The sequence below is a fragment of the Colletes latitarsis genome, chromosome 2 (assembly GCF_051014445.1).
Source record: "Colletes latitarsis isolate SP2378_abdomen chromosome 2, iyColLati1, whole genome shotgun sequence".
Lineage (NCBI taxonomy): Eukaryota > Metazoa > Arthropoda > Insecta > Hymenoptera > Colletidae > Colletes > Colletes latitarsis.
The window spans coordinates 14,564,262-14,579,470 of NC_135135.1; the positions used below are offsets into that span (position 1 = coordinate 14,564,262).

Consider the following 15,209-nt stretch of genomic DNA (forward strand, 5'->3'; position numbering starts at 1 on the left):
TCCTGAACGTCCGATCCTGTTACCCTACGAGGCTCAACGCAGCCATTTTGAAGACGAAATTTAATTAAAGTCCTCAGAAACGATGAAAAGAATGTTCGATTAGTGTGAAGAAAACACGAGCTACTTATCTTTCAGAAAGTGAGTTCAGAAATGATTTTTTCAAATTGTTGAAGCAATATACTACCATTGCTTTCGATGTGTACAACGTTTAACAATAGTAAAAAAATTTTGTGGCATTCAAATCTGGTGATATTGCTCGCTAAATAATAAATTTTTGATATTTGTCTGTTCGAAGAACTCTTTCATAGAGTTTGATATACGGATGCTTGAATCGTTCCATCAAAAACAATTTTAACTGCTCATTTAAGAAGGTAAATATCAATCTGTGTTAACTTGGAGTAATTCTATACACTCGAGAAACAGGCAAGAATTAGCCACAGCAGGAGCCAGTAGCGAAAATGGGTTGGAAACACGAATCAACAGCGTAGGCTCGTACAAATACAGTTGAACATACAGGGTTTCAAATTTTCTACCGTTTCTTCGTTTCCACTCTTGTTTGCTTCGTAAAATTTAACATTCAAAGGTATTCTCGCGACAAAAGTGTTGTTGTTCCGGGGATCCTAGCGTCACATCTACGCGACTCATGTAAACATCATACGTAATAAGGACTTTTCGATGTCACCAATCGATCACATATTTCGAGTCAGTTCGGTTAAGAATTGTCGTGAAAGAGCAAGATATTTGGATCAGAATGAGCGCTCTGACTTTTTCGAAAGAATTTACGGATCTGGTTAATCGCTGGCAGAGGCCTATATCTTTGAAAGTAAAGTATACGTTGAATGCAAAATCGTAAAAATACTGAAATAAGTGATATTCTAAATAGCTGTGTAGTTTTGAGAAAACATTCTTTTGCCGTTAGTGATTATAAAATTTAAAGAAATTGTAACTGTAAATCGGGCGACCAAGTGCGATTAAAAATTAATAAAGTTGGAATATGCTTGTAGGATGAACCGTTAACGAATGCGCAAATATTAAACGATATACAAGATGTGATTCAAATGATGATGGGACAAGATCTGCGAATAATTAATTATTCTTCGATAAAAACACCTTCGTCCGAAATCGCTGTTTGTACTCCAACTGCACCTATGGTTTCGAAAATAAACCACGAGGACATTAATGCAAGTCTAACAAGGTCGTGAATTTGTTCTTGAAATTCTTAACGTGGTGTAATTTGTGATTTTAACTTTTGCTTTATCGTAACGATTTTAGATACAGTTTGCTGGACACTCTGTCGTTTTCATTCGACTCAAATATTTCAACTCCTACTCCCGAGTTATCGGTATCGCAGATGAGGATCGCTAGAAGCAAGGCAAGTAAATTCATACTCGAAAGAAAGAAGGTCTGATTACGTTTAAGTAACGTTATGGTTACTACCATGACGTTATTTGATTTTGTTCTAGCTACTTTTTGTTATTAGAAAGACTAATTTGATAATTTAATCACACTGTTATAATATAAATATTTTTTTGTTATATCCAGTTAATCTCACGATCCAGTCCATCCATTTACATTAGCTCCATAAACGGAACGGACATGTTCAATCACGAGCAACCTGAAAGGGACGCAGCGAATGGCGTCGCGAACGAAAGACCAAGCAATACTGCACCAAAAAATAAGCCAAAAATTCATGATCTAAAGAAAGTCATACACGACATGCTGGAACTGTGTAATCACGCGGCGAACATTGTGATGCAAATTAATAACTCAAATAAGGTTAAGAAATCCATTTCTAAACTTTCGATACGTTCCTGTTATTGGTTCAATTATAACCAAATTTCTACAGATCTGATTCAATTTCAATATTAAATTACAATGACACTTACTCTCGAGTTTCAAATTTAAACTACTGTACAGATTTCAATTATTGAGAAGCATTTTGAATCTAATAAGCGTACGTAATCTTGTTGAATATTTATAACGCTCAGCGTCGATCAACTTTTATTAAAAGTCTATTTTGAAATGACAAAAAAAAATACAGATAGTTCATTTTTTAATAATGAATAATATGTCATCGCAATCTATCAATGGTCCTGAATAAAGAAAAAATTTTAAATGCTACAACTGGTGGAGCATTGTCCAACATTTTTATCGAATTGTTAATTTGATTTGATTTGATTTTTTACTTATTTACGTAAATTACTTCGTGTATCTTTAAAACTAAGAAATCTCAATTCCACAGGAAGAGCATCCGCAGACGATGAAACCTATTCGACGTCTGTCCTCCGTCGGTGCTGGTCCTAATTTGAGCCGTTCAACGGCACTAATAAGACAAATACCTCCACCAAAGTTCCGAAGATCCACAACAGGGATTCCTGGCACACCCACGTCTTCAAAATTAAAAATGACATCGGCAACAAATAGAAATGGGACTACGAAACGCAAGAGCACTACCGGTACTTCGTTGACAGTAAGATCGTCGAAAGTATCATCGACGGAACCCTCAAGTACAACAGCGTCAACAAGTGACAAGAAATCACCTCTAGACAACAACACTGTCTCGAAAACTCGAAAAGCCACTCGCGTACAAAGCATATCAAACATTGCAGCAGGCAAAAAGAAAACTTAGCGATTCAAGGGTACGACAAGTAAAACGATTCTATTCTACCTTGGCAAAGTCATTTCCGAGTTATATTTAAGAAAATTCCAGAAAAAGGAACTATTGTTATTTAACGAATTTTAATATTTATTTTACTCTTTTAAATTAATTTTCAAGGATTGATAATAAAATTCGATTTTTACGATATACTAAGAGCGAGTTTGGACTACTTTTATCCTCTAAGTTATGTTAAAAAGTCCCAAGATTGAGAAGAATGGTTATACTTTTTAAATGAAAATTGTACTGTAAATCTAAATTTTAATATCCAAACAAACGTTTATAAGTATAAATATTTTGTCCACTATTGAGACAATTTCGCGTATATATTTAAGCTGAAAATGTAGCCTCTTTTTCATATTTGTTATCTTTCTAATAAGTATTAAAAAATATTCTTGTATCGTATAGAACTTTCTAGTATTTATGCATCAATTTTATGTCTTCTTTTGTTTTAAACAAACGTACAATTACGTTATATCAATTCGATATTCGAGGGAACGACTTTACGAAATGTTCACCCGACCCATTATACGATTTTTTGTATTTCGTCGATGAAGTTGCATCGTGCTCAATCATACGCGGACTTTCGAAAGTCGATCGTGCTCTCGACGTGGGTGAATCGACCGCAGGCGGTGCTCTGGATGATGATCGTTTTCGTCGTTTTTTCCCTCTCCCCCCTTCCCGTTTGTACACGTTACATTCCCGAAGCTGCAACGCGATGCAGGAATGGGAGCGTCGGGAGGCGAAAATTGTTAAGCTCCGGCTTGTTGTTTGATCGCGGACGAATTTGGGCCCAAAGCGTGGCCGCGAGGCACCGTGGCGATCCATGTTCAGATTCCTCGCAGAAATGGGCGTGAAGATCGATTTTCTCTTTTTAATGATTTATCGCCGTGATTTCGTGCACGGCTGCGTCCTAAGATTTTAATCGACTGGACACTGGCAGCACTTCTGCTCGATTCATCATGCCGGACCGCGGGCGCAACGCAAAATACCGACAGTTTGCTGCAAATTGCGCTAAACCGCAACAGCTAGGGGACTCATGCTTTTCTTTTACCAACCATAAAAGCGTCTGCAAACGCTGCCTATCTCAAAAGTTTCAACCTCGATTTTCTAACGAAACCCGTTCCATTGATCGATAGTGTTTGTAACGCTACCGCGTTATTTTAAATACGCTTTCCCGATTTTTCAAACAGAAAGGGTGTATTTAGAACTCAGTCGATTCGTGTAATTTTAGTTTCAATAGACTTATAGGTCCACAAGTGGCGGTTCAACACGATCCGAGGAGAAGATAAACCTTTCAAATAGTAAAGGATAATTGCAAGTTGAGAGATTACCTACTCCTTGGTAACCACAGTCTGCCTTTCTAGACAAAGATCAGACAATCTGGAAGAAACACCGGTTTCCGAACGTAGATTGACGGGTGATTGATGAAGGCTTACGGCGCCAAAGTAACGCCTACGCGATTTTTATAATTAGAGGCCGGGATGTTAATGGCGAATTTGTCGGCCACGATTCGGTAAAGCGAAAGGGTTAACTGGTTTTCGGGTCCCTTGTGAGTAATTAAACACGAGTAATTTCTAATCAATTAAGAGAAGCTGTACCGTGAAGAAGGACGTCCTACGAAATATTAAATTGGTTTTAAATTTTGTGTAACGGCCTACGTGTATCTCACATTCAAAACGAACGTCGACGCTACTTTAATTTAGTGGTGTTGTTGAAGGATGCTCGTGGACACGATAATCTGCTCCCGTTACGGAATCGCAGCTTCTCGAGATGTTTTGCATTTTCGACCTAATCTCCATGAGAATTCCGTAAAATAAAAGATCCTTTTAAATGATCTGTCGAGACGCAGCAACGTCTCCGCTCGTATCGTATCATCAGCTTAGCGATTCAAATGCTCTTATTAATATTAATGAACAAATACTTTTTCCCAGGGACGCAGACTGTAATGACACGTTCCCTATGCCGCCATTAATACGGACCCGTGATCACCGCGGGACCCAGCTGCCAGTTTGTCCAGAAACGAATTTGCGGCGGAGCTCTGTGCCTTTTTGCCACTTCGTGCCACCCTTTTCTACCTCGCTGCGCTCACGGCTCTTTGGACGAACGAGCCTCTTTTTCTTCCCCGCGACACACAACCGTCGAAGCCTCGCATACGTCAACCTATCGCAGAAGACGTTTCGGGGGACAACCAATTTGCGCGGCAAAAACAAATCGCATCTTTCAAAAACATACTTGAGGAGGGAAAAAGCGTGGCAAATTTGGGAAGGACGAAACGCCGATGCGCGCGCATACGAACGCGGAATTTCGACGGCCCTGGACATTTCACACCCTCTTCCATTTATCCCCCGCGCCGGCATCAAAAGATGAATCCTATAAATCATAAAGTAAACCGCGCTTAAAGCGTCGGAAACACGAGCGACGAGTTCGTTGACACCGATTTCAGACACCTGCGACCGTGCGTCGCGACGAAAATTTCCCCCATTCTTTTTAACCCTTTTAGCACCCGCTAGGACATTTTTGTCCACCGATTTACAACCCTCGAAAAATCCAGTTTGGTTGTCTCAAATGTTTTTGTCTTGATTTATTCGTTCGAAACTGTTTTCTTTTATTAATTATCTTGTAAGCTATTACCCCTACAATCTACGGCTTATATTTGAAATGTGTAGAAAGATCCCATACATGGTTGGTAAGAATTCATCCGTAAAACTTTCGAATCGAGAATGAACGGTTGGGCAAGCCATACGCTGCTAAACAAACACATTGTAGGAGGAAGCTGAAATTTTGTCTCGTATGTGGTTAAATGAAAGAAACGAAACAACGCATGTAGATCACGCGATCGATAGTCCAGACGGCCGGACCTACAATTTCGGGCCCACCTTGGCACCTGTTATCGAAATGCACGATCTACGCGATTCGCATGCAAAGTTGAACAGTTTTCAGGTAGCAAAAAATCGTTTCACCGAGGCTCGCGTCGCCGATTGCAGCCCTCGGCACAACCGTGTAGCGAATCAATGAAAAAGAAGACAAGAGGAGTCAGAACAGGTAAAAAGAGAGGGTGTAACAAAAAATGGGTGAAGAATAGGAGCAGCCAGGATTCGGTAAACGCTAGTTTGGCGCAACCTGGGGCTTCGTCCGTCCGGAAACCCATCGACGGGGGTAAGATGATTACACGTGTCTTTTTAACACAAAAGGCTCGAAAACCAACACCGTAATACGACGGGGTGTCGGGCGCCCTGTAATTCGCCGCGTCCATGCCGGAGCCTGGTTTCGTGATGAGACAACCGTTCTGAAAATTGCGATAGTCGCCACGAAATAAGGCGAGATTGCCTCGACGCTTGGGACCCGTCGCTGCTAACCAACGGGCCCTCTCTTAGCCGAGTTATTATTTGCTTTTGCCCTGGGCGACCATCACGGTGCTTATCGAGTCACAGTTTGCCTCGACTGCAACGGTGGGTGCGTCACGCCCAATCCGTTCGAAAAAAATAAGAAGAGACCTATCGTTCTTGTTCCCTGGAAACGCGTGGGTGTTGCGATCGGGCCCGCTTTCGCGGGTGACAGCCCGGCAAATTTTAGAAGAATTTATCGTTCAAAAATCTCGAGATGATACAAAGTTTAACAGCAAAATTGTTCGTGCGAAAGATGCTTGTCAAATTGAAAATCGATATGAGAAAGATAATGGTCTAAGCGTAGTTCGAAAAATGATAATATACGAGGGTTGATTAAGTGACTAAGATCTCCAATAATTGTGCGAATAATGGGGATATAAATAAATTACTAATCTGTATTTGATACCCTCGAATACTCTGAATGTGCGAATTTTTTAATTTTGGATAGTATTTTGTATAACAGTGTCATTCATCATGAGTATGACGTTACACCTTTTGTACAATTTCAATTGAGCATCTTGAGACTTTTGATTATTTCAAAATTTTCATTAATTTCTCTAATCTCAAACATATTTTATAGGATCTTAGTTATCAGTCGACCTTTGTATTTGTATCGTATTTAATCGTTTCGTCCAGAATATGGGACTTCTTATATTCTTATATATTTTCTTACATATTTTATATTTAAAATATGTAAGAAAATATATAATATTTTAATATTATTTAAATATTTTATATTTAAAATATGTAAGAAAAATTAGCGAAGAGTCGTGTATTTCGAAGGAACGATATTTTTTTAGACGAATATCGAAGGGATTTATTTCTCATAGCCCTATCGGAGCCTCGGGCAACATTCCATAGCGCCGTAGGAATTAATCGGTCCCAAAAATGAATATCGAGGGACCGTGGCTCCTTTTTCGTCAGCGTCCATTCAATCGACCGAGCGACCATGATTCACCGAGCAGGTCGAGGGGGCTAGAGAAGCTCGCAAAAAAAGTCGGCGAAGGCGCGAATCGAGTAAATTGTTAGGGAAGCCAGCGGGGGCCAAAGCCTTAGCCCGGCTGCAATTTCGGCCCCTAGGGCAGCGGCGCCTCTCGAACGATAATTGATATCACCTGCCATGTAAATATCGGTTATCGGCGTGGCCCGTACCTGTCGGTGGAAAAAGAGCCGCCGGAATGAAAATTACCAAATAACCGACGGTGAGATAATTACGTATTAGTTTTAGAAAAGGGGATGCACCGGTTAATTCCACGCTTCGCGACCCGCGCAAAACGCCGCCCCGTTGGTGGTTCCTTGGCGATTGTTTTCATTCGATTCGACCCATAGTAAACTAGGCCAGTGTTTGCCAACAGGTGCGTCGCAACGACGCGTCGAGAAAAAAATTGTAATAAATTATGAAAAAGATTTCCTTTGCGAAAAAACTGCCATTTTAAAAAACATTTATAGTCGAACACTGTTAATCGTAAAAATGTCGTGATATAAAAATAGTTGAGAAGCACTGGACGAAATCTTAAGAGATTCTAAAGTAGATTCGAAAGCCCATAATTACGTCGCAATTAAGTCTGACAAAGGATATTCACGATCCAGAAAATTCAGAAAATGATGGATTTTCATTGTCCCCATATACTTAAGTAGCCGAACACAATGTTGCTAAGCATTTACAGCATTTTTGAAACTATCAAACGTCTAGAATAAATTACTACCCACGAGAAGAATTTTAAATTAGTTTAGAATAAGATTAGCGAAAAGACGCGGCTGGCGAAATTGTCGTACGTGAGGTACATAATTTCACCGTATTTTACATACAGGGTGTTCGACCACCCCCGGGAAAAATTTTAATGGGAGATTCTAGAGGCCAAAATAAGACAAAAATCAAGAATACCAATTTGTTGATGGTGGCTTCGTTAAGAAGTTATTAACGTTTAAAGTTCCGCCAATACTGAATTTTTTTCTCGAAAGTGGGTAAGATTTCGGGAGTATGTCTATTCACCGAAAATGATTATAATTGACCCCTGCAACCGAAAATAATTTTTCCAGAACGATTTGAAACTTTTCAATTTCGCCGAAAAATTTAGGCACTACCCCCTGTCGATTTTTCTTAAAAATTCGTTTTTGATTATTAGTAATTTTGTTTGACACCCTACAGAAAAGTTGTCTAATACTTTTTTGTAGGTACCCATGAGCCCTACTTCAGAAAAAAGTTTCATTGAAATATATTCACAATTGTAGGAGTTATGGCTGTTTGAAAATTGGACCATTTTTATGGGGTTTTTCTCATTTTGCGGGGTCAAGGACCAACTTTTCGAATATTTTTGCAATTTCTACATATTCTCCACCAAAATACGCGTAGTTTGCTTTTTTAAACATTAAAATCGTCCAATCCGTTCAGAAGTTATGACGTTTTAAAGATTCGCATGAAATTTCGGGCAGACATTTCTGGCCAGAAATTATATTTTCGGTAAGAAATTTTTTTCTCGAAAATGGTTAGGATTTCGAGGGTATGTCTGTTGACCAAAAATGATTATAATTGATCCCTGCAATCAAAAATAATTTTTTTAGAACGATTTAAAGTTTTTTAATTTTGTTGAAAGATTTCACACCTTCTCGAATTTTTTTCTCCAAACTGGGTAGCATTTCCGGGGTATATCTATTGATAAAAAATGATTATAATCGACCCTTGCAATCGGAAATAATTTTTTTAGAACGATTTGAAATTTTTTAATTTAATTGTTAATAACTTTTTAACGAAGCCTCCATCAACAAATTGGTATTCTTGATTTTCGTCTTATTTTGGCCTCTAGAATCTCCCATTAAAATTTTTCTCAGGGGTGGCCGAACACCCTGCATAGCAGATGAAACTCTTCGTATGTTACCAAGCAAATAGACGAATCTAACAAACTTCGCATCGAATAAATTTTAACGAATATAACGGACTCGACCAATTGCTTCGAATAAATTCTAAAAACAGCATCCACGATAGAAATCAAAATAGTTAATTACCGTCTAAGAGTACATCGAACGTTCATGCACGAGACTACTATTTCTGCATCTCGAGCACATTACGTGATTGCTAGCATTGAAATAATCATAGCCCAGACACTATGTTGGCATCTGTAGCGTAGCAGCCAGCATCTTCGAATCAAACGAGATCATCTCTAGATCCTGGGCAACCTGCACGTACGGCAGAACGTATCCCGATGATTTGTACCTAGTCGATAAAGGAAACCGTGTGTTACGAACGCCTACTGTTTCGTTTCCTCTCGATGGAACGCCTATTCATAACGCTGTGCCGCGTTAACACCTCGCAATCGTTGGTATCTCCGAGACAGCGCGTATCTCGTTCGCGCTCTCAACACCTTCCTTATCGATGCTCCCTTTTACACTGCTATAATGACACGTTGCTTGATCGCCGCGGGCAGTAGCCGCGGAGAAGAAGTAGACTGGGAACGCGCAGTTTGTTTAGCAGCCCGATAGATTCCGTCGACCACCTCCTGTACGAACAGACACCTTTTCAGGCACCGTGAGACCCTCGACTGGTTCGGGGTCTGCTATATATTTAAACGTAGGCCCAAATTTTATTTTTTCTCATTGATATTCTACCTTTCGTGGGAAATGTTTGCTTCGTTACGTTCTCTGCCAAACTTTTATCTTCCTTTCTGGACATTGTCCGATATAGTTATTCTTCGTTTGATTTAACTTTCACGAGTAGATTCGTTCGCGATGTTTATGTTTACGAGCCACGTATGTAACCACAAAAAAAAACTTTATTTAACGAGAATCGATTCCAGGACCTGCAATTTACAAACCACGCAATCGTATCACTTCGCCACCGCAACTTTCACAACGTGTACTTACAGTGCAGCAAAAGCTGCGTAACTTTAATTGTTCGTATTGTCCTTCTTTTGTCATCGAGTAAGATGAAAAATCAATATAAGTAAGGTGAATGGTGGATTCATTAAGCCGATCGAGGACGTTCGTTTCTTTTTTCAATCATCGATTCGTTTTCCACGCGACGCTCGATCGCGATCTTCAATAAATATGCAAAACAGGCAATTTACCCTTTAGAAAAGCAAAACTTTCGAGGAATCGTTTGACGTTTTAATAACGTGGTGCGTGCTTTAGAGTGCCGTAACGTGTAATTAAAGACAGCGAGGCAAATTTCGACAGACTCGTTGCTTTCCCAAGAAAGCTCCGTCACGGTGATTTCGACGATCGAGCACGATCGATCCCCCCCCCCCCCCCCCCCCCGGTCGATGGAGATCTCACCGTGCTTACGGCCAACGAAATAGATGGAAAAGGTCTTCGGCGTCAGCTTTGATTTGGGTCGACGAAGTCGATTCGAAGGCTCGATAACGAAAGTGCCCGAACGGTAGTCTGTAATTAACAACGTTAAGAGAAGAATTTTTGTTCAAGACGCGAGGTAGGCAGCAGCAGCAGCTGCATTGTGCGTTCACGTGAGCCTTTTCACCGTACGTGATAAGCTGCAATTAAATTGATTGGCTCGCGGAATTCAGCTGCGGCGAACGCTGAAATATGCATTTATGGCGGGGCAAAGGTGACCACGAAGGAAACCGCGATCGCTGGCAAAGCGTAAAAAAAAAAATAGTGAACCTTGAACGAGAGCGTTCTTAACCATCCTCGCTTTCTGCTTCTTATCTATCGAATCTGTTCCGCGATGCTCCTGCGAATCCTGCGTGAATCCAGACTTTCCAACCGGATTCATGCACCGACTGTTGCTGCGTCATGCTATCCTAATCCGGTATCCTCACTTCAAAGACCAAAAACACTTGGAAATGTAGTATTAAAATTTCAGCACTTGGCACTCTCGTTTGAAATTCTCTCGAGATGTTTGCGCCTTAAATCCTAACGTTTGAATATACTTTTAATAATCCAATCCAAAGTAACAACGAAAGAAACAACTCCACAGACACCTAGTGGCCATGATAAAATTATCAACTTTTGAATCCCTAAGCTGCTTCGTAGTCAACCACAGTTTCAATGAAAGTTTCACCGTTTCCGGTGATTGGAGTCAACATTATTCGATTCAAAGTTGCTGCTTCGTGCAACCTACTTCAACGTGAACAAAATTTAAGGCCAATCTTAAAACGACGTAGGGACTGACGAATTAGTAGACGACAAAACGAAGGTGTTTTCTTTCTGAATAAACGAAAGAAGAGACTCGACGGATTCTTGTACGATATTGTACGGTTTCTGCGTGTCGACCAGGAAATCGGTACGCAAAAAGAAATCGACAAGAGGGGAACGTTAATATATTCATTGGATCGCGACGACGTTGAAATATATTTAAGCGCGCGTCGCGTTGCATCGCAAAGTGTCAAAAATCCTCTTTCAACAAACACGCCTCCGCGCGGTGTCCGTTGGGAAGCGTCCGAAAAGATCGGCGAAGCGTTCCCATAAAGAACCTGGATACCGCTATTTATGGCAGTCTAATTAATTCCTATGTATTTTCGGCCACTTCTCATGCAAAACATCCCCCTCCGCTCGTGTCTTTATGGCTCTTCATGAGATATAAATGATCCGATAAAATGTTTAAGCGGCGACGAACACCGTGCCAGGGATTCGTGCTGCCAGGACGCTATTATTATAGAAGAATAAAACTGTCGTGAGGCCACGGGAGACACGTTATAGCCGCCTCTCCTCGACCTCATGAATATTCATAACGGAGGAAACATTCTTAGAAGCATGGACCGATTCGCTGTTTATTTTACGAAACTCCCGGCCCAGGAGGCGCCTTCCCCTCCCATTTCCAACCGATATCTCGATCCTGTAACTTAAAAGCGAAACCACTAAACGAACCAGCCTGACTCCTTATTTTTAATAAACACGTGGCCATCTCCGTGTCGAAATTTTCTGGCGATATTAAACCGACAGCGTCCGGGCATTAATCAAACGGAGTTTTCGTGTTGGTAGTCGCTGTCCTTCGAGCGTGGATGTTGATTTACGCGTATTCCTAGCGTTGCCACGACGAACAAAATTTTCTGACTTGGGCGCAACTTATCGCCGAGGTATTATAATTCTTTTACTTTAACGCGTTCGCCAGCACGCGTCGCATATTTGCGGCGTGCCGATTCCTGCCACGGATGCTTAACTGCGATGATTCAGCGTTACGCGATCGCGAAACAGTTATTTCGCGTACTTAACGTGTCACTTTGCAACAAATAGTTGTTACGGAACGACGTAAATTCGAACGGAACACTTTAACTGGAGCATAGGAATAATATTGCTGTACAACTTCTTCGATATCGTGACATAATAACTGAGGCACAGGTGCTAAGCGACGTACACTGCGCCTCAAAAGTTTGCAGCACGTTTCGTTGAAAATTTCACCTGATTTATATTAAAATGATGTTATTCAGGTAAGACAGAAAATAAAAATTCCGTATCGTAGGTATTTTTTAAAAAAGTCCGAAACGTTTAGAATCTCAATTTTATTCTTATAGTAGATAATTTTTAAAGACTGAGAAATAGTCATGTCCCCACGCTACAAGCTTGTTAGAAATGTTATTCACACTATTCTACCCTGAAAACTTCAATTGTGCCCCCTGTGAGATTGTAAGAGGAGTCGGTGGCTTGTTCCTATCGCCTTAAAAAATACCAAAAAATCTACAGTGCGAACGATCCGTCTAGCTCACGCTAGAAGAGTTCGGCGGCTGCCGCTACTCTGTATTCTGCAAAATGTTTCGCGCGAATTTATAGACCCGGGCACGATACTTTGCGAGGGCTGGTAGCCTTTAATCTGCCGGCGGACATAAACCCATTAGAGATGCGTGCGTGTATCCGCGAAACGTTGCGATGCACGCCGCGGCTGACACGGATGCGGAATTCCCTCGATCTTCGAGTACCTTGCTCGCGGATCCCCGATTCTCGGGTTCGAGGAATAAACGCAATCGTGGATGCTCCTTATTATTCCACGTAGGCTAAGCCCGATACGTACGTGCACACGTACAGCACCGTGGGAAGCACCGTACGCCGATGGAAATGCTAATTTTATGCGATTCCTTCGAGCCGGGCGCTCCCCGCACGCAGGGAAACGTGGTTACGCAATAAAACCGGCAATAATTGTGAGAACGCGTTCTCCATGTGGCTCGGCCGACCCTACACGCCGGCAAACTGGCTGCGTGACACGCCGCCATCACGAATGAACGAAACCTTAATTTCCTGATCGTCGATCGCGAAACGTACGACGCGATTTACGCGCTACGTCGCGACACTCGCGTCGAGTATCACGTCCCGGAATCTAAGCCCATCGACTAGCGCTGCGAAACTGCCTCGGGTGAATCCATGCGATGCTTTGGGAATATCAGAGGAAGGAATTCGCGGTAGCACTGCATCGAATCCTTGCGAGACTTCCGAGGATCGACTCGATCCAGAAACGATGATGGCGTCTACGTTAGAGTCCTCGCGATCGTTAATGGTATAGCGCGCCCACAAGAAGTGGTAAGGCACCTATCCCCACTTTCGTCAAACTCTAAACCAGAGTGGGAATCTGGGCAGCAATCAGACACAGATTCCTCTCGCTAGCCAACTTCTCTTGGACGTACAGTACTAGGTCTCAAACTAAGTTTCAACGAACTTAAAAACTTCTTCGTGGAAAGATAACACGATGGTAACAAAATTCGGAAAGTGACTCGTTAAATTTTTTCGATCTTTTCAAAATTTTTTCTTTGGATTCATTTACACTCAAAATATAGATGATAAAGAGAAAACCTAGATAATAACTGTAGAGAAAGATTTCGACTATCGTAGTTTCGTTTTTATCTGAAGAGATCGTTTTGGGCCAGATATTTGGAAGAAACGCAAACGATGGCAGTGAAATGCAAATGTATCTTGTCCCCAGCGGCCCGCGAAGGGAGGACATAATTAAGAGCAGAATCAGAACTGTTAATTTTTCTGAACACCGAGGTTGTTCCGGTCGGTGCACGTGCGCGATCCCCGTCGCCGTTAATTTCGCAATAATTTGCAGTGCGCAGCGATTTACGAGCACCTCCGTAACCAAGACGCGAAGTGTATTTACCTGAGGTTCCAGGCACACCGCTTACCTGTTACCTCGTCGGTAGGGACACGTGACACACGCGAGTGGCACGCGCGGCGCGCGCTCGCCTCCTCCAATGGTAGAACCAGTTCTTCGTGGAATAGAAATAACGTTCCCTCCTTCAGCGGCCGCGTGCAGCCGCGGTGACCCCGCTGGCTTCTGGAATCGGAATCCTAGGTACTTTAATTAAACGAATTTCCTATCGTACGACCGCCATCGCTGCGCCTTCTTACACAGGGTGCTCCGACTTTCTCCTGCCAAACTACAAGCCCACTGCCACGAACTTTATACCGGACATTCGAATAATCCCAGTACTACTTCATACAAACAAATTTTCTTTCGAGTATTTTTATACAACGTGTGAATTTTTAAATATATTTAGTTTTCTAAAAAAGAAACAAGAACAAAACATTATTTTGACCCCCTTGGTAGATCCAATGTTAAACCTAAATTTTGTTCCTCGGTTTATATTTTATTTTGGTCGGTGTCCAAGGAACGAAGAAAGGGAAAGATATCCATCCTTGATGCCCATCAAACCAAAATTGTAAATACGATGAAAGGAGAAAGAAATAGTACCGATGTATTGGATTTTTCCTAAATAGATTATTCCCGGTCATTTTTCGCGGCGAAACGTTTGGATACGATCGGTGTGGTGACCAAGTGGCCACCGAAAAGATTTTCATAAGAATGCCGCTTATTGTTCCCTTGCTTAGAGTAACACAATGCTCTTGTAAGTTCTTCAATGGGATGCTTTAAAGCAACTACAAAGAAAGCCTGCTGTTGGTCGTTACATTTTCCTACATCGATGGTTCGAGAAAACGATTCACGTGGTTTTACTTTGAAAACTGGGAAACTGCTGCTCGTATTTATCGGCGATCTTTTTCGAACAATACCACCGAGCATAGGCGGCTTACGTCTTCCCGGCTTGGTTCAAGAACCGCGTATATGATTTCCTTATTTTCCAGCTTTTACGACGCGTGGCACGCGATGGGTCTGACCGTTTCCAGGTTCTCGAGCATTGTTCTTTTAATCCGACGAGATACTGCACAACAAAGTTTCCGATTTTCTCGCAGTTAAACGCCGACAGCATGCTGGGACTCCGAAAAAG

General features: G+C 41.6%; 2 protein-coding genes across 2 annotated transcripts; both read left to right on the forward strand.

The window, feature by feature from the left end:
- The first annotated feature begins 721 nt into the window (after positions 1-721).
- Positions 722-1,408, forward strand: LOC143348111 (uncharacterized). Its single transcript, XM_076777980.1, has 3 exons — positions 722-823; positions 1,005-1,195; positions 1,273-1,408. Exons 1-3 carry the CDS (start codon positions 752-754, stop codon positions 1,406-1,408), a joined length of 399 nt encoding a protein of 132 aa, XP_076634095.1. The 5' UTR covers positions 722-751.
- Positions 1,409-1,546: 138 nt separating this feature from the next.
- On the forward strand, positions 1,547-2,668 carry LOC143351610 (uncharacterized). Its single transcript, XM_076783334.1, has 2 exons — positions 1,547-1,776; positions 2,243-2,668. Exons 1-2 carry the CDS (start codon positions 1,597-1,599, stop codon positions 2,627-2,629), a joined length of 567 nt encoding a protein of 188 aa, XP_076639449.1. The 5' UTR covers positions 1,547-1,596; the 3' UTR covers positions 2,630-2,668.
- Positions 2,669-15,209: the final 12,541 nt, after the last annotated feature.